The 19,578-nt window shown below is 44.1% G+C and overlaps 1 protein-coding gene across 1 annotated transcript in view; it reads left to right on the top strand.

The window, feature by feature from the left end:
* Nucleotides 1–5,804: 5,804 nt before the first annotated feature.
* Nucleotides 5,805–19,578, top strand: part of IDH3A (isocitrate dehydrogenase (NAD(+)) 3 catalytic subunit alpha) — a 102,330-nt gene continuing 88,556 nt past the window's right edge. The window contains exon 1 of the mRNA XM_069222052.1: nt 5,805–5,955. Coding sequence (XP_069078153.1) covers nt 5,929–5,955 — 27 coding nt within the window. The 5' untranslated portion in view covers nt 5,805–5,928. The remainder of the gene's footprint in view (nt 5,956–19,578) is intronic.

Genomic DNA, 19,578 nt, shown 5'->3' with positions numbered 1-19,578 from the left:
TCCTCTGAGTTGCCACCCTCAGAGGGGTTGGCCTTTTCAAACTCTGCCAAGAGCTCCTGGAGCTGTATTTTGGTAGGTTTGGGGCCCATTGTTATTTTCTTTATTTTACAGAGTGACCTTAGCTCCCTCATCTTAAGATGGAGGTAAGGTGTGGTGTCGAGTTCCACCACAGTCACATCTGTGCTAGACATTTTGCTTCTAAAAGTTGGAATACTTTTTAAGAATCTACAACTGGTTCTAGAATCTAATTCAAACTTTTACAAACTTTTAAACTCTAAAAGAAATGCTAAACAGGATCTAACACAAGGCCCTAGCAGGACTTTTAGAATTTAGAAAACTTTTCAAATTGCAAAAATCAATTTCTAATGACAATTTTGGAATTTGTCGTGTGATCAGGTATTGGCTGAGTAGTCCAGCAAATGCAAAGTCTTGTACCCCACCGCTGATCCACCAATGTAGGAAGTTGGCTCTGTATGTGCTATTTCAAAGTAAGGAATAGCATGCACAGAGTCCAAGGGTTCCCCTTAGAGGTAAATTAGTGGTAAAAATAGATAATACTAATGCTCTATTTTGTGGTAGTGTGGTCGCGCAATAGGCTTATCCAAGGAGTAGTGTTAAGCATTTGTTGTACATACACATAGACAATAAATGAGGTACACACACTCAGAGACAAATCCAGCCAATAGGTTTTTATGTAGAAAAATATATTTTCTTAGTTTATTTTAAGAACCACAGGTTCAAATTCTACATGTAATATCTCATTCGAAAGGTATTGCAGGTAAGTACTTTAGGAACTTCAAATCATCAAAATTGCATGTATACTTTTCAAGTTATTCACAAATAGCTGTTTTAAAAGTGGACACACTGCAATTTTCACAGTTCCTAGGGGAGGTAAGTATTTGTTAGGTTAACCAGGTAAGTAAGACACTTACAGGGCTTAGTTCTTGGTCCAAGGTAGCCCACCGTTGGGGGTTCAGAGCAACCCCAAAGTCACCACACCAGCAGCTCAGGGCCGGTCAGGTGCAGAGTTCAAAGTGGTGCCCAAAACGCATAGGCTAGAATGGAGAGAAGGGGGTGCCCCGGTTCCGGTCTGCTTGCAGGTAAGTACCCGCGTCTTCGGAGGGCAGACCAGGGGGGTTTTGTAGGGCACCGGGGGGGACACAAGCCCACACAGAAATTTCACCCTCAGCGGCGCGGGGGCGGCCGGGTGCAGTGTAGAGACAAGCGTCGGGTTCGCAATGTTAGTCTATGAGAGATCTCGGGATCTCTTCAGCGCTGCAGGCAGGCAAGGGGGGGATTCCTCGGGGAAACCTCCACTTGGGCAAGGGAGAGGGACTCCTGGGGGTCACTTCTCCAGTGAAAGTTCGGTCCTTCAGGTCCTGGGGGCTGCGGGTGCAGGGTCTCTCCCAGGCGTCGGGACTTAGGATTCAAAGAGTCGCGGTCAGGGGAAGCCTCGGGATTCCCTCTGCAGGCGGCGCTGTAGGGGCTCAGGGGGGACAGGTTTTGGTACTCACAGTATCAGAGTAGTCCTGGGGTCCCTCCTGAGGTGTTGGATCGCCACCAGCCGAGTCGGGGTCGCCGGGTGCAGTGTTGCAAGTCTCACGCCTTTTGCGGGGAGCTTGCAGGGTTCTTTAAAGCTGCTGGAAACAAAGTTGCAGCTTTTCTTGGAGCAGGTCCGCTGTCCTCGGGAGTTTCTTGTCTTTTCGAAGCAGGGGCAGTCCTCAGAGGATGTCGAGGTCGCTGGTCCCTTTGGAAGGCGTCGCTGGAGCAGGATCTTTGGAAGGCAGGAGACAGGCCGGTGAGTTTCTGGAGCCAAGGCAGTAGTCGTCTTCTGGTCTTCCTCTGCAGGGGTTTTCAGCTAGGCAGTCCTTCTTCTTGTAGTTGCAGGAATCTAATTTTCTAGGGTTCAGGGTAGCCCTTAAATACTAAATTTAAGGGCGTGTTTAGGTCTGGGGGGTTAGTAGCCAATGGCTACTAGCCCTGAGGGTGGGTACACCCTCTTTGTGCCTCCTCCCAAGGGGAGGGGGTCACAATCCTAACCCTATTGGGGGAATCCTCCATCTGCAAGATGGAGGATTTCTAGAAGTCAGAGTCACCTCAGCTCAGGACACCTTAGGGGCTGTCCTGACTGGTCAGTGACTCCTCCTTGTTGCTTTCTTTGTTCCCTCCAGCCTTGCCGCCAAAAGTGGGGGCCGTGGCCGGAGGGGGCGGGCAACTCCACTAAGCTGGAGTGTCCTGGGCTGTGACAAAGGGGTGAGCCTTTGAGGCTCACCGCCAGGTGTTACAGCTCCTGCCTGGAGGAGGTGTTAGCATCTCCACCCAGTGCAGGCTTTGTTACTGGCCTCAGAGTGACAAAGGCACTCTCCCCATGGGGCCAGCAACATGTCTCTAGTGTGGCAGGCTGCTGGAACTAGTCAGCCTACACAGACAGTCGGTTAAGTTTCAGGGGGCACCTCTAAGGTGCCCTCTGTGGTGTATTTTACAATAAAATGTACACTGGCATCAGTGTGCATTTATTGTGCTGAGAAGTTTGATACCAAACTTCCCAGTTTTCAGTGTAGCCATTATGGTGCTGTGGAGTTCGTGTTTGACAGACTCCCAGACCATATACTCTTATGGCTACCCTGCACTTACAATGTCTAAGGTTTTGTTTAGACACTGTAGGGGTGCCATGCTCATGCACTGGTACCCTCACCTATGGTATAGTGCACCCTGCCTTAGGGCTGTAAGGCCTGCTAGAGGGGTGTCTTACCTATACTGCATAGGCAGTGAGAGGCTGGCATGGCACCCTGAGGGGAGTGCCATGTCGACTTACTCGTTTTGTTCTCACTAGCACACACAAGCTGGCAAGCAGTGTGTCTGTGCTGAGTGAGAGGTCTCCAGGGTGGCATAAGACATGCTGCAGCCCTTAGAGACCTTCCTTGGCATCAGGGCCCTTGGTACTAGAAGTACCAGTTACAAGGGACTTATCTGGATGCCAGGGTCTGCCAATTGTGGATACAAAAGTACAGGTTAGGGAAAGAACACTGGTGCTGGGGCCTGGTTAGCAGGCCTCAGCACACTTTCAATTGTAAACATAGCATCAGTAAAGGCAAAAAGTCAGGGGGCAACCATGCCAAGGAGGCATTTCCTTACATTGCCCCTTTCTCGAAAATCCTAGGAAAAAGAAGTCAATTTCCAAATCTCTTTCATAAAAAGGAATTTACTAATTTACAAGGTGCTGGTTAGTTTCTGACAACTCTAGGATTTGAAGTAGCATTTCTTGCTTAATCAGATGATTTGTTGCTGACTCTTTATCAAGGCCTTAGAGCAGCTTTAATATTACTAAACCTCAGTGCCACGTTTGACACTGTTTCCCAAACGGTGCTTATGAATCAACCTGTACAACCTGGAATTTAAGGAATTCCCAGGAGTTACCTTCCTCAATCCTATTTTGGGAATCTAAAGTAATCCACTCACCACCTATTTCTGTTATGTATTAAACCTCTAACTTGTGGAATCAATTGGTCTCCGCTATTTAATCTTTATCACTCCCAGTTTAGTTTACTCATACAGTCCTGATATCTTGCGCACATTGATATCAACTAGTACAACCTGGAATTTAATGAATTCCCAGGAGTGACCTACCTCATTCCTATTTGGGGAATCTGAAACAATCCACTCACCTTCTATTTCTGTTGCATACTAAACCTCTGACTTGTGGAATTTATTGGGTCCCCGCTATTTAATCTTTATCATTCCAAGTTAGCCTTACTCATACAGTTCTTTGGTTTCTTGCTGATATCTTGTGCACATGTGTACCCAGATCATCATTTTTCTCAGTGACATTCTGGTCTCTGCTCAAGAATATCTTTGGGATGCCTGCTAGCAGATGATTTCGGACACATTTTAAAGGCTCTCATACCATATGATGTAATCTTTGGTGGCTCTTGGAGCTGGGTTAATTGCCCACATTTTAGGAGTCAGCAAAAAAACCTTGGATTCATTTTCCAGCATCTTCTTTTTTTTCAGAACACATTACCCATGTTTCATCCACTTGCTTTTACTACATCTATAAGCAACACTGAATCATCCCGTTTCTCCCTTCTCATTACTGTGAGGCTGTGGCACAGTCAATTATCTTCTCATTATATCGTGCAAAATGCCCGCTATCTTGGGCTTCCTGACTTTTTGCATTCTGTATACTTCAGAAATCATTTAGAACTGTGCTAGGCTCCTCATTTGAGACTGCTGCATCGCTATGCTATTTCTTCTCACCTTTCTGCTGTCTGGTGGGTTTGTAATTCGAAACACTCTATCTGCAAGACACTATCCATTTGGCATTGTGCACTGCATTAAAAAGGTTCTCCCTTTCTACAGCACTGCTTACTTTCATTCCAGAATCCTATACTCTGTGCCAAGCGAACTCCTGTGCCATTCTAAAATTTAGATGGACCTGATTGGAGGCAGGTCTTTCTCCTTTCTAGTTGTGCAGGATTGGAACTCTCTCCCTCTTGTGCTATGGTGTAACTCTAATCTTTTGGAAAAACACTTAAAACTGTCCTTTCTCCACACTAGTAATCTCTGCACCTCTCCTTTGGACATCCCTTAGGACCAAGGTGCCCAGCTAGCACATCATTTTCATTCATCCCATTCCATAGAACAATAACTAAGTTTAATCCATTTAATGTATTTCCACATAATAGAGATTTCAAATATGTGTACGTATTTTGCTAGGATTATTTATTATATTTTTAACCATTTTACTGTTAGCCTCAGTAGTTAAGTAGTTTCTTGCCAAGCTGCTTCAACAATGCCAGATAGTTAATGGTCAATTGATATGACTTCCTGTGATTTCCCTTCCTATGAGGTTAAATCTTACGCAAATTATAGGGGCCTCCGTGTTCCTATTCTGCCCAGTGCCCCACAAATCATAGAACAAGGCCCTGAATTTGCGTTACAAAAGCTTGCTATTAATGTCTTGCCGATGCTGAAGCAAATTAAGCAGCATGCCCGACAGCGGCTAATACAGACAGGCTCCCGACGAGGCTGTACATTCCGGGCAGCCCTTGGAGCAACAAGATAGCCCACTAACTCATATTATGGTGGTGATTTCTAGGTTTCCTTCACAGATGGGCATTTCAAAGTTTTCAGCCACTGTAGGGTTAACGAAGATGCAAATCAGAGAGCAAATCTGCGCACCTTATTGGTTCAAACACGTTATGGCATTCCTAGTGCTTTTATTATTCATAGATTTTTCAAATTTCAGAAACTTTAATTGGCATACTGATGACGGTGCCGAATGAAATGCAGCACACTTTATGCTAGTTCGTTGAAAAAGATCCGACACCTAGCAAAGTTTAGCTATAAAATATACTGCCAGCAGTGCACTGCGCTAAAAGGTACCATTTCTTTACAAAAACCGTAGGCAATATTTCGGATGGTCAACATGCCAAGATGGCCGCCCTGTATGCTCAATCATAACCGCGATAGACTACGCACCTTTCGGGAACGTTTGCAAATATATCTATTTAATATTTTTTTAGAGTGAAATTTGATGGTGTAAAACACTGCATAAACAGGCAAGTTTGTTTTTAATCATATGCTAACCATATTAAAACAAATTAAGAACTCCATATATAAAGATGTCGTTTTCTCTAAAATGATAAATGTAAAATAAAACTGTACTAACTTGAACAGAGTAGTGTGAAAATGTAATGTGTTAGCTCTAGTCAAACTTTAAATTATCAGGGTGCCTTGTCTTTCTCTGCTTAGACTCGTAGACAACATAATCTCTCTAACATGGCGGCGATGTTCGTGGGACAGGACGGTAGGTCGGGCATACCCGCTCACTGCAGATGCAGCTCTCCCGTCCTCGCTTCTTGAGGACAGCGCTAGTGAGTGGGTGTACAGCATAGCGGACACTTCAGCACCAACAGAGCGCCGAGCATGGCCGGGAACGTGTGGAGGTCACTGGTGAGTGAGACAGTTGTATGCGGGGTCCCGATAAAAGCTGGGGTGGGAGGCCCTGTGGCCTTCGCGCTGTGTTGTATGGGTTGTGGAATTACACTGTTAATCCAGTTTCGAGCAGTGCCCTCTGCTCTAGGACAGATGATGCTCATCAGTTGTAATCCGCTCAGAAGCAGCAGCCAGCGGTTCCACGGGAACTGAACGGGCCTCAAGGAGATATACCCCAGAGTTCCCACTGCCATGTTACTAAAAGTGTGCCTGGAAAAGAGACTTTCAGTAATAGTGACTTAGACAGTTAGAGACTGGGCTTCTGTGGCCGCGAGGAAGGAAATACAGTTGTGATTAATGACCTGTGGTGTCTTGACTGTAACAGAGTCTGGTGATGTAAAGCGACGCCTCTGTGCGTGGGGAACTTAATACAACAATAACTGAAAGCCTTGGCCTGTAGAATCTGCAGTCTGTGCTGTATTCGTCCGCGGTCCCACTTAAAAAGACTGATGCAAAACGGAGATTAGTGAGCTTGAAATACAGAACTACAAGAGGGAGTGATACACTTTAGAGACTGGTCTGCAAAAGGGAATCCATCAATTGAAGAAGCTGGACTGAGCTGCGGACCTGTGATCGTGCAAAGCTGGGCTGTAAACAATGTTAAGGGCCCTGTAGAGCATGGACTATAATGCTATGAATGAATGATGTTATTTTCTTTTAGGTGATGGACATTCATACCAGTAAAGGTTTACATTGAAGTGAGGGTGATACATCTGACCTCCAAGTGCTTTGTTTGTTTAAATAAGCTTATGTGTACAACACAAGTATACTTTTCATTGCTTCTTTCTCCCTTTTTTCTCGTTTTCTTCGTTACAAGTGAGGCATATCTACCTGTTTTAGACGTGCTATATCTACAAAGAACGCTAAGCACAAGCTAAACAAAACATCTCTAGTTGTATATGGTATATAATGAAACGCCTACTCTTTTTCTTATCTGTCTTTCAGCCAGCATTCCTAAACTATGAATCTTTTGTGTATCGGCGAGTGCAGGGCACCAGCTTCAACCAGTACCTGTTTTTAGTTTTCTCTCTTAGTACTTGCTGCAGAGCTTTTGTTGGAGGTGGAGGTTAATCACCACCCTGGGTTTTATTTGGCAGTTTGTTGTGAGAGTGACCGGGATTGGTGGCTCTGGTTGTCCTTCTCTTGAAGCATTCTGGGGTTCACTGTATGGAAGGACGCGATGCGACTTTGGCATCTTTGCCGGGGGGGGGGGGGGGGGGGGGGGGGGGGGGGGGGGGGGGGGATGATTAAGATCTGTGTGAACATTCCAAATTAAGGGTGCACCACAACCAAAAGAAAGGAAAAATATTCACTGCTTTTGAGGATTGTCTGTTTTCGTCTTTTTTTTATTCCTGTATGTTTAATGGTCACAAATAAAAGTAGTTTGGGCATTTTATCCATTCTGATTTAGGAGGTTATTGGTCATGGTGTGCTTATTTATGGTTAGTGCATTGGTAGTCTGGTGGAACCTCAAATCCAGTTCCCTCTGATAATAAAGGAAAGCAGGGGAAGGAGAAGCGTTTAAAGCCCCCCCCCATTTTATATTCTGGCTTCTGATTTGGCTTCGATTATGTCAGCCGGTGAAATTAAGACAATAATCAAGGAAGCTTTAGCCAAAACCTTGGCTTCAAGGAAAAAGTGAGAAAGGAAAAGACATGCGAGGGGTCAAGGGAATCGGGGCCTAAGTGATACATCCTCTTCAAATGCTGACCAGGCTGGTCTTCGTACTTCTTCTTGAGGGAAATATTGCAAGCAGAGGCTAATATGCTTCAGCTGTGGGGTTGAGATCATTTGCCTCTCATGTCCCAGGGTCTGCCCTATGCAGACCGGACCAAGTACAGCCACTTCAGCACTTGTCTCCTTGGTAGCGATGGTGAACAGTCACAGGCTTCTCAGAGAAGTAGTGTGGGAAGTGCTTGAGCTCAGTACCCAACAGTCATACAACAGCACAATAATGGATTGTTCAACCCAGCCCTTTACTTTGAAGAAAGAGAAGCAATTTGGTGCTCAGTAGAACAGAACACCACACACACAATATATGTAACATACAATGTACTGTCCTGGGTGTTGACGAATGGCTGTGCCTCTGTCCACTGTCTCTCGATAATCTCCCCCCCCCCCCCCCACTACCCCTGCCTTGGTGAAGATGCTGCTGTTGCTGCATGTGTCCAATAGCTGTAGGTGGCACTCTTGTAGGCAGAGATGGCTTTGTCTTCAGAACACAGGGAACAGCTGGATAGGTACTCTGGGATTGGTACAGCTACACTCAGGCAGGTCTCTGGCAGTGCAACCATGCATTGGCCAATCTCCTCTGGGCCTCAGGGCCAAGCACCAGCCTAAACTGTTCCAGGCAGTGTAGATGAGTTCAGGCCATGCTTTGTCTTAGAACTATGGCTTAGTACAGGATGATGGTCTTCTGAGCACGTTGGCATACTACAAGCTTTGTTTGACTAGGAATATACAAGCTTTGTTAGACTGGACTTTGACAGTCTTCAGGTAGTCGTTACAGTTCGCACTAGCAACCTCTTTTGAAGAGACTATACATACAGCTTGTTCTCCACAATCCTCCTATTCTGTAAGCTCTCCTCCTACACAGTCACTCCTCTTACACGCCTTTTCCCTATCAGCAGGCAGATTGGGTTTAGGTGCTTTTGGCCAGTTGTATAACTCTTTTTCAAGGAGTGGACCTGGGTGATGTCCCCTCACCACTGGGAAGCTGGATGTCGGGCAGACATCAGCGCTGGTTGCACAGCAGTCCTGTGTCCCGAGCTCTTTCTTCCTTTACCTGGAACTGGAACTAAGAGTGGGTTCTCACATTTATACAATAAAATTAGACAGGAGAGGTATATCACTGTCTACACTTTCAGAACCAGTTTGGGTTGATTCTCCTTTCAAGTTTGCTTTTCAGCCTGCTCTCCAGACGCAACCTTTGTATAGAGTGATGCTTTTCACAGCAGGATTGTCTCCAGCCTGGAGCGTCCACAATAGAGGCACAAACATATGAGAGCTTTTTGCACCTAACTATCACTGACTAAACGGAAAAAAAGATCAAGGATATGCAAAAGGATGGGCCTCACTTTGGGCGTCCCGCCTCTTTGCACAAAGGTCTGCAGTCCCTCCCTTCAACCTGCACAATGAAGCACAGTATACACATGGAATGTTAGCTCGAGGAGTTTGGTAAGTGCATAGAAGCAGACCTTTACACAAGTGGGCCAGTAGACCTCTACTCCAGTGACACCCATGAAAAGGTATGGCCATAACTATGGATTCACATAAAAGTATGCAGCCACCACTGTCAATGAGGGTGTGCTTGGTGCACCCTTCCAAAGTCACAGGACAGGTCCAGTACTCTCACTGATGTCAACAGACAGACATAGGCTTCTGCTCACACACCAGAATAGCGTGATGCCGGGGCTAAAAATGAAATAACAGGTGCACGCAGTTGAAGAAGGGAGCATACCTGTACACCATGCAGATGACATCCCTGTCCCAACCCCAGCCGTTTGCTGGAGTACATTTCCTGGGTGGGAAAATTCAGAGAGAAGTTTGTGAATAGCAGCAAACTTACAAGTTTGGGTGTTCCCAAACTCTCGGTGTAAAGCGTACCTTACGGCCACTTCCTGCTCCAGTGGGGAAAACAGGCCCAAACGGCCTCCCCAACGTTTGGGAATGCCTTGTTTGAAAGGGGAGCTTCTCCCCTTTCAAACGAGGCCTTCCTGAACCGGTTTCCTGGCCCTCAATTGCAGCTGCAGTCGAGGGCCAGGAAACCCCACTAGTCACCAGGGATTTCACTTGGGAGTGGGGGCCTGCCCAGTTGGAAAACGGGCCGCCCCCTTTTTAAAAAAAAAGGTAGATTTACACCTGGGGGATGGGAGGGGTCACGATAGCGCCCGATTGCACAAAAATGTACAAATAAATAAATTACATTAAAAAAAAAAATGAAATTGACAGGGTGTTGCCTGTGAGCAGGGCGACCCCCTGTGGGGGCAATCATTTTTTAAAATATTTGCATGGTTTCCCTGGGGGCCACTATGGCCCCCAAGGAAACCATACAGCTATTAAAGAAAAAAAATATATAGATCTATATATAGACATATCTATGTATAGATATGGCTATCTATATAGATAGATATTTCTATCTATATAGATAGATGTCTCTATCTACATAGATAGATATCTCTATCTGTGTAGATAGAGATATACAATAATAGCTGTATGATTACCTTGGGGGCCATAGTGGCCCCCAGGGAAACCATACAAATATTAAAAAAATATGTATGTATGTATGTGTGTATATATATTATAAAGTCATCACTTTTGTCAACGTGTGTGTGGTTTCCCTGGGGGCTGCGATCGGACCCCAGGAAAACCACACCCACAAATAAAAGTGATATATATATTCGCCACCAGTTCTATTGCAGTTGCAGTTTGCGTCTTCAAAGCAATGCACATACTTCAACTGTAGCTTTTAGGCAGCAACAAAAAAGTCAAGTAAGTCTTGTGATTATGTTTCTGCTACAAAATGATCTGACTTTTGTCTAGTGGTAGTTTTGATGCCATAAAGTAGTGCAGAAGGTTTATATGCCTACTGCAAAGATCAAATCTGTATTTTATGTAAATAGCTGAGTAGATTAGTAAAGTCAGCCATTACCTGCGCTATAATACAAATGAAATGTATGCGCGGGGGCTATGGAGAGATGAAGGCCACTTTTGCTGGGTGGTAGTGAGGGAATCCGAGGTGGAGGTCATAGAAGTGGGAGCACCAATAATGATTGTTGGACTAGGTGCTAAAGGCGCTAAAGACTGTGACGATTGGTATGTGACAAGGTGAAGTAATAGTGTGGGTTTTTTTTTGAGTGTCTTGAAAGAACGTGCTGATTGAGGGAAGAAGTGAAGGTAACGTGACCTCTACTGTTACACGTATCACACACACACACACCCACCAGCAATTTTGTGAATGTCTACGTAGGCTAGTGTTTTAGAGCAACAGTTTAGCCAGTAGCAGAGATGGCATCTCGTTGGATTACTGCTGCTCAAGCCCTCACTCTGCCATATAGGGAAATCTACCAAACCCCGACATTTCTTGAAGCTAGACACCCGGGGGAGTCAACAGAGGTGTGACTTGTTTGGATTCCCCAAAGTTTTCTTACCCAGAATACCCTGCAAAGGTGAAATGTTGAATATAAACTCTATTTTTTCTTACATTTCTGTCACACAAACTACAGGAATATCCTGGGATCTACAAAATTCCTACCACCCAGTGTTTCCCCAACTGTCCTGATAAAAACGCTACCCCACTTAAGTGCCTGTACCTAGTGCCTGCGTCAGGAATGGATTACCCAAGGATCAACAGTTGCCCTCATGTGGGCTTCCCAACCCGGGGATTGCTCGGCATTAGTAAGCTCAGAGACGTCTAGGTGGGGGGCTCCTTAGTCACGCTGACAGAACTACAAGTTGAATATGACCTGGGACCCTCTGAGAGTTTTAAACACCTCCAACTGGGTCACGCACTTGGGAGACATCTCCGTAGGGGGTAGCAAATCCCTGATTTCTCCCCATGGAAAGATCGCCTATTGACGGACCCCATGCCAGACAAAGCAATTTCCCTAATCTATAAAAAAAAACTGATGAATAACTGACCTGACACAGGGCAGCCCCTCCGGGAGGCATGGGAACAAGATATAGGGCGAATTGAGGATAATGACTGGCAAGATGACCTTCAGAGCCCAAGAGAGGTGGCAATCAGGGCGAGATTCCGCTTCGTACAACTGCAAATCCTTCACAGGTCATATTATTTTAGAACCCTCCTACTCCACATGGGAAAAGGGGAGAAGGTGATGTGGTGATGTAGGGACATTCTTTCATGTATTATGGGCATGGGGGAGAGTGGTGCACAATATGACCCGGGTTACAGGACTCACGGTCCCTCGGGACCCCAGGTGGTTGATACTCCAGATCTCAGGAGAGGAGAACTGGCCGAGACAGCTAAAGACTTGGTTAATGCTAGCGGCATGGGTAGCCAAATGGGATATTGCCCGATCAAGGGGGGCCTCCAAGCCGCCGGAAGTCCAAAGTTGGGAGAGAAAAATGGACTGGTGCCATCATGCAGAACAGGTGATTTACCAGGGCAGAGGTTGCCCACGGAAATTTGATAAGATATGGTCGCTATGGGGTGAATGTACAGGACTGTAGGGAAAGGGCATAGAGTGATGACGGGGAACAAGGAGGAGACCACTGCGTGGGGATAGTGGCTGCATGCAGAGATATAAGGCATGTTACGAATAACAGAATTGACAACTGCAGTGAAATACTGTGTAGACATGGTTGTTCTAATGGAAAATTATACCTGTGACCAAGGTGTGTTTGTTGACCATATTCGTCAATGCTGTACTGAGCTGAGCCATGATTTTATAAAACGATATTTTTTAAAAACAGTTTCCCTCATGTAAGGACCAACATTGACAGTTGTGTGAACTATTCCTGTTGCAGGCACTAGGCCTACCTACACAAGTGAGGTTCCATTTTTATCGGGAGACTTGGGAGAATGCTGGGTGGAAGAAAATTTGTGGCTCCTCTCAGATTACAGAACTTTCCATCACTGAAATGTGAGGAAAAAGTGTTTATTTTGCCAAATATTGAGGTTTGCAACGGATTCTGGGTAACAGAACTTGGTGAGAGTGCCACAAGTTACCCCATCCTGGGTTCCCCGAGGTGTCTAGTTTTAAAAGAAATGCACAGGTTTGGTAGGTTTTCCTAGGTACCGGCTCAGCTACAGACCAAAATCCACAGCTAAGCACTTTCCAAAAAGACATCAGTTTTCAATGTAAAAATCTGATGTGTCCATGTTACATTTTGGAGTGTTTCCTGTTGTGGGCACTAAGCCTAACCACACAAGTGAGGTTCCATTTTTATTGGAAGACTTGGGAGAATGCTGGGTGGAAGGAAATTTGTGGCTCCTCTCAGATTCCAGAACTTTCCATCCGAAATGTGAGGAAAAAGTATTATTTTGTTTTTGTTTCTGCCAAATTTTGAGGTTTGCAAAGGATTCTGGGTAACAGAACCTGGTGAGAGCCCCACAAGTCACCCTATTCTGAATTCCCCTTGGTGTCTAGTTTCTAAAAATATATAGGTTTGCTAGTTTCCCTAGGTGCCGGCTGAGCTAGAGGCCAAAATCCACAGCTAGCCGCTTTGCAAAAAACATGTCAGTTTTCAGTGTAAAAATGTGATGTGTCCATGTTGCGTTTCCTGTCGCGGGCATTAGCCCTACCCACGCAAGTGAGCTACCATTTTTATCTGGAGACTTGGGAGAACACAGAATGGTAGAACAAGTGTTATTGCCCCTTGTCTTTCTGTACATTTTTTCCTTCCAAGTGTAAGGCTGTGTAATAAAGATGTGTATTTGAGAAATGCCCTGTAATTCACATGCTAGTATGGGCAACCCGGAATTCAGAGATGTGCAAATAACCACTGCTTCTCAGCACCTTAGCTTGTGCCCATTTTGGAAATACAAAGGTTTCCTTGATGCCTCTTTTTCACTCTTAATATTTCACCAAATGAATTGCTGTACACCCGGTATACAATGAAAACCCATTGCAAGGTGCAGCTCCTTTATTGTCTTTGTATACCTAGGGTTCTTGATGAACCTACAAGCCCTATATATCCCCGCAACCAGAAGAGTCCAGCAGATGTAACTGTATATTACTTTTGAAAATATGACATCGCAGGAAAAAGTTAGAGTAAAATGTGGAGAAAAATTGCAGTTTTCTTCACCTCCGTTTCAATATTTGTTTCATTTCAGCTGTTATTTTCTGTAGGAAAACCTTGTAGGATGTACACAAATGACCCCTTGCTGAATTCAGAATTGTGTCTACTTTTCAGAAATGTTTAGCTCTCCAGGATCCAGCATTGATTTCACACCAATTTCTGTCACTAACTGGAAGGAGGCTAAAAGCACACAAAAAAGTTAAAATGGGGTATGTTCCAGTAAAATGACGACAAAATTGTGTTGAAAAATTTGGATTTCTGATTCAAGTCTTCCTGTTTCTGAAAGCTGGGAAGATGGTGATTTTAGCACCGCAAACCCTTTGTTGATGCCATTTTCAGGGGGGAAAAAACGCATGCAGCCCTTTTTTCCAGTTTTTCTGGGCAAGGAGGGAGTAGCAGCTAAGGGGTTAATCTTCCACTTTTCACCACTGTTTACTATAGTGTAATTTTTCATAGTTATGTCTTACAGGTATGCAGTGGTAAAACCGTTTTCTATAACCAAGTATCCTTTGTGGATACCCGATGGGCATAAATGGAGCTTTTTGTGGCTGCAAATGGCTTTATGAATTAGGGCCTTGATGTTTATTTAACCAGATTCTTTTGTGTGTTTTTCACAGCAAGAATCTGTACGGTAGTTGCTTTTTGTGTGTTTGCTACCACAAATGACAATGTATCTGCCACTGTACTGTTTGAGGTTGTCTCAGGCACCGCTGAGTTCCCTCGGCTTTGCAGTGAACTAGTCATTTCGTTTCGTCCTCCCCCTTCATGGAACTCTTTAATGGCTCTATTCGCCCTGGTGTTACAGCCCCGACACTTTATGTTGTGAGTAAGAAATGGCGGCATGTGGAGCTCATAATACAACTTGACCTGTAGCAACTGTGCTCTGACTTGCACCGCTGACCTTCAGATACTGAACTTGAATAAAGTTCTTACCAGCCGGAGACAGTATTAGCAGTGGCTGAAACCGACTGTAATTCGAGCCAGAGATATGCAGTGGTTAGGCAGGAGGCCAAGACCATACTAGGGATTGGAACGTCGCTAGATAACTATGGTTTCAGTTTCCGATTCTGCTCTGTTAAAGGCTGGTTCAGGCACAAGCCGCCCGGTGCGTTATGCCTGCCCCTGGCCATGCATGCTCCACCTTGATCAGGGCTGAGCAGCCAAAGCCGAGCGCGCTCAGACCTGTGCTGGGACCATCATCGCCCTGTTTGCATTGTAACCGGATGGAAGTAGTGACCTTCTGACAACGTTTGCTGAACTCTGCCAGATAATTCTCGCTTTATTTTGAGTTACATGCCTAGGTTAGGGGGGCGCAGGTACTCTTGGAAGCAAGCATTCGTGCTTCCGGAATAAGTGACTACAGTCCTTAGAATGTCCAGTTCTGGGCTTGCGAGGGGGGCTTACCGTGGTCCAGCATTGGGTGACCTTATTTTCTAATACTCCCCTCATCCAAATAAACAGCAAGGGCTTCCTGTTCGCACACAGTGGAAGCTTGTTGTTTGCCTTTCTGCATTCCAGGTTGGTTTAATTAAAACACGTGACATAGGGTCTCTTTTCATCATGAGTGTTAGGAGGATGTGCCTCAAACCCAAATAGTTGGATGCTAGGATTTAGATTAATATTTTCTGTACCCATCTATTGGACAAGCAGGGCAAAAAAGTTACACTAGCCGTTTCTGCTTGCACTCTCTGCACAGGACTAAGCTAGTTCATTTTATTGCCATTTGAGCTACTATTTTATTGAAATTGTATTTCTTGTTACCTGAGGAATTTGTCAGCTGACCAGGGCTTTACTAACAGTTTTGTATATCTTGGGATAGTTCTGAGGGCCGATGCCTTTTTAAGTAATGGCCCAGCTTAGCAGTAATGTGTGTGTTATTTTAAATACCTTTCACGGCACAGTCTTCCAAGTAAATAGTTTGTGCAAAGTGGGTTCGCTCCGTGTCTCAAATTTTCTCAGATTGTTAAAATAATCACTGTTGAATTGAGTCTTAAAAATGTTAATCACCAAAATATTCAGTGTGAGCGTGGAATATGTTGTTGGTAAATATCATTATCGAAATAAAACCCCACGGCTTGTGTTAAGGTAGGAGGGAATAAACTGGAGGATTGGGAGAGGGGGAGTGCTCTAAAGAATTTTAGATCTCAGTGGTCTTCGAGCGCTTTAACAAGACCTTTCACGGCCACCTCTTACCCGTCATGTTCTGCCCATTCCTACTGGTTTAACGCAGACCTTCTTTGAAATCGCTTGAGACCGCAATCCCCATGAGGAATTCGTAGCCCGTCTCATGAGGTAAGTTTTTAAAAAAGCAAAGGCCTTCTGGGAAAATGTGTACTCTATAGAATTGTCCAATAGGACGAAAGATTAAGCAGAGTTGGTTACCCACGACATATGCCTTTCATGAAACCTGGTTTCATTTGAAAGGCACTATCTTGTAAGGACAGTTGTCTTTGTTTTTTGGAGGCTTGTCGTTTCGGGCGTGGAGAAAACAGCTTTTCCTGCTTTGTAAGACTGACAATTGATCTTTATGCAGTCTTTGTACAACAGGGAAGACTGCTTGGTTGAATAATATGCTTGCTGTAGTGAGCATAATTTGCAGAATAGTTATAAATCCTGGTTGGCCAACTAAGCCTTCACTCTTCAGAAGTAGGAAAAAAAAGATGTATTTAGGCCATGATTACAATCCGGCCAATGCAAATGGTTTGTGTCTGAATGGTGGAATTCAAATGGTTTGCGTCTCAAACGGGATTTCACGTCGGGGGCAAATTGCTACTGTCACAAATGTCTGTCGATTTTTTACCAGGTAAACCTTTATATCAGGAGAGCAAATTGTCAGTTTTCACACCCTGTCGCCTAACCTCAAATTTATATACTGTTTGTCTTTCCACATTCAGAGGTATCCAGCGCAGAATCAAGAGCAAATTGCAGTACCTGCGCAAATTGGCATTTTTGCGGGAGAGCCAGTGCCTTAACTTAAAAAAGTAACATCTGTCATGTGCTCTTTGAGGCTTTGACCTTGGTAACCGCTAGCAGCATGTGAGATAATGCAAGTCATTGACATCTTCAGTGATCTAAACATTACAGGTTTGAATGCCAGCAAGGAAAACTCAGACTTTGCCTTTCTGAGAAAGGCAAATTGAATACCATTAAACTGGGTGATAGTAAAAACAATCACTTACCGCGTTAGAAAAGTGCCGAAATGCAGTTAAAATGTATTCATATTATTTCAAACTCTGTAGTTAATACAATTGGTATCATAGATTCATTTATGAGCTTCATGGGAAAGGGATTTATTCTAAATCCCTCTGGACTCAAATAGGTCTTTATTGGTTAAGAAACTTGGCAGCGCTGATTTTTATGTTAAATCTCTCAGAAAACAATTTTTACATGAACTTATCACAATGCACTGAGCTATGTTATTTCTGATAGCGTAACTAAAACTATCCCATAACGGAGGAGAAATGTTAGTTAATCTAATGTGCTTATTGGAGATCTAGGAGACTCTGCTCTCAGGTTGTCCACTTACCATGTTTTGTGATCTTGGGCATATCACTTCTCTCCCATGACCACTACTGCCCAAATCAGGGCACCTGCAATGAAGCCAGGTGCATTAAGTGCTGTACAAATGTCTAAATGTTTAACGAATAAGTGATATGTAAACAAATACTTTTTGGTGAGGAATTTAATATCTTCTCTTTTGTAAGCGCCCGTCACCACTCTGTAGTGACTGCTCTCACTTCTCAAACCAGAAATTAGCTCTGTTTTGTCTGTTTCAACAACACTGACAGCTGGTGTCTGCCTGATTCTAACAGAAGATGCTTCAGTGACCTCTAATGGTTCTACTTATAGTGGAACACACGGAACCACATAGCCCTGGGTGATTCTATTAGTATTAGTTCTGTAATGCAAATGCCGAGTCCTCTGAACAATTCCATGGCTAATTGGTCCAGGCCTTGGGGCTAGTGTTCCTGTTATAAAATTGAACCTTGCACTGCTCAAGCTGTGCCCAGTTGCTCTTTGTCATGTACCTGTTTTAAATAAACTCCAGGCCAACGTACACATAAAGCAGAAAATGTCTCAGCAAATGCATTAAAGCAGTCAGTTTGACAATTCTGTCACCCTATAGGTATTTTCCAGGAGTGCTGTTTCACTGGGAGACATAAAAACAGCACATACAGGTAGTGACGTGCTGATCCACTTGTGTAATTATAATTAGGGCTTCTGGTTTTATGGTTTTTTTTTTTTTAATATTTTCGTTTGTATTTTTACATATTTATTTTTTGGTCATCTTATTGGTGTTTATCCATATTTATTTTGTGTTTTGAGAGTAAATGGAGTTGTAAAATGCTATGTTTCCACATTTATTTAACTCTTAGATATGCACTCATACATGAAAGCCTGTAAAGCTTTAGCAAATTAAGCAGCCATATATAATAAAATACTACACCCATATGTGCATATTAACTTCATACTACAAATGTATGTTAACATTTGTCTTTATTTAATAAAATCTGATCCTGTTTCGTAACTCCCTCTCTGTCTGCTCAATTTTTGCTTGCCATTCATGAAAAGAAGCATAGAAAGACTTTCACAATAAGTCCAATTGTCAGCATTTTTAAGCTTTTAAAAAATAAATACAGATTGTTTTCTGTCTGTATTTATCTGTAAAAATCAGTAAAAACTGAAAACTGGGAGCCTTAATTATAATTTGTAATTTATTGATTTGTAAAGCCAGTGGCTATCGCTAGGGGCTTCCAAGTGCTAGAAGACCTTATAATGGGGGTACAGTCATAATTAAAGCTGCATTTATAGAAAAGGCAACAATCTCTTGGCATAATCTGTTGTTGCATCTCTGCCAACTAACTCTGCCAAGGTTGTCACATGGATTACTAGTTCATTTGAGGACATTCATTTTTTTCCTGCCTCTCTTAATGTTCAACACAAAGTTCTTAAACTACAGATGGTGCCATCTCTATTTTGCTACAGCTCAGGCGATCATTTACAGTACAGCTCTGAGAATCTTGCATGCCGGAAGTGTGTTATTGGTCACATGTGCCAGAACATCATGGCATCGAGTGAGAAACTCATATAAATGTACTAATCAACGGGAAAGCTACATGTCTGTTACAAGGTGTGAGAAACACATGAGATATTTTAGGAAGAGGAATTAGCATTAGCACCATTAATTGGTGACAATACCTTACCTGGGATATTTCCCTTCCATATGAGACCATAAGACAGAAGTTGGAAAAGGCACCAGTTGTAGACACCTTGTCATATAGGAGTGACAGGCAGGGTGTCGCGTGGTGTCGGGTCTGATGAAGCTGGTAGCTGTGCAGAGAGACTTTGAGAGGCTTTGCACTAGATTTGATGGAATCTTTAGTTAGGCCAGTAGGAGCACTCTCGGATGCCAGCCAAGGGTCCAGGACCTCGGGAAGTACCACTTTGGGATCAGGAATTCACTCCAGCTGAGTCCAGCAGGGCTCAGGCAGGTCTAGTTGCGGGTCCATTGCAGCAAGTCAGCTGGGCAGATGCAAGGAGACCTCTGGAGCTTTTTGTGTCCCTGTAGTGCAGAATAGGTGGTCAGTCAGCTGATCCTTGGAGTCACTCTGGTAGCTTTGGATGAAGGAAGCAGGTCAAGTCTTGCTTCTCAGTGAGCAAGGCAGGTGCCAAGCAGAAGGGGAGTTCTTTGGCAGAAGTCCAGTCCTTCTGTAGAGTCCTCAAATCCAGAGGGGTACTGAAGAATGGCTTTGAGCATCCCATTTAAAAAAAAAAAAACAGAACTAGCTTTGAAATGGGAGAAGGTTTTGGAGTACC

Source organism: Pleurodeles waltl, chromosome 3_1, assembly GCF_031143425.1.
Source record: "Pleurodeles waltl isolate 20211129_DDA chromosome 3_1, aPleWal1.hap1.20221129, whole genome shotgun sequence".
Classification (NCBI taxonomy): Eukaryota; Metazoa; Chordata; class Amphibia; order Caudata; family Salamandridae; genus Pleurodeles; species Pleurodeles waltl.
This window is presented reverse-complemented; position numbering and strand designations above follow the sequence as displayed.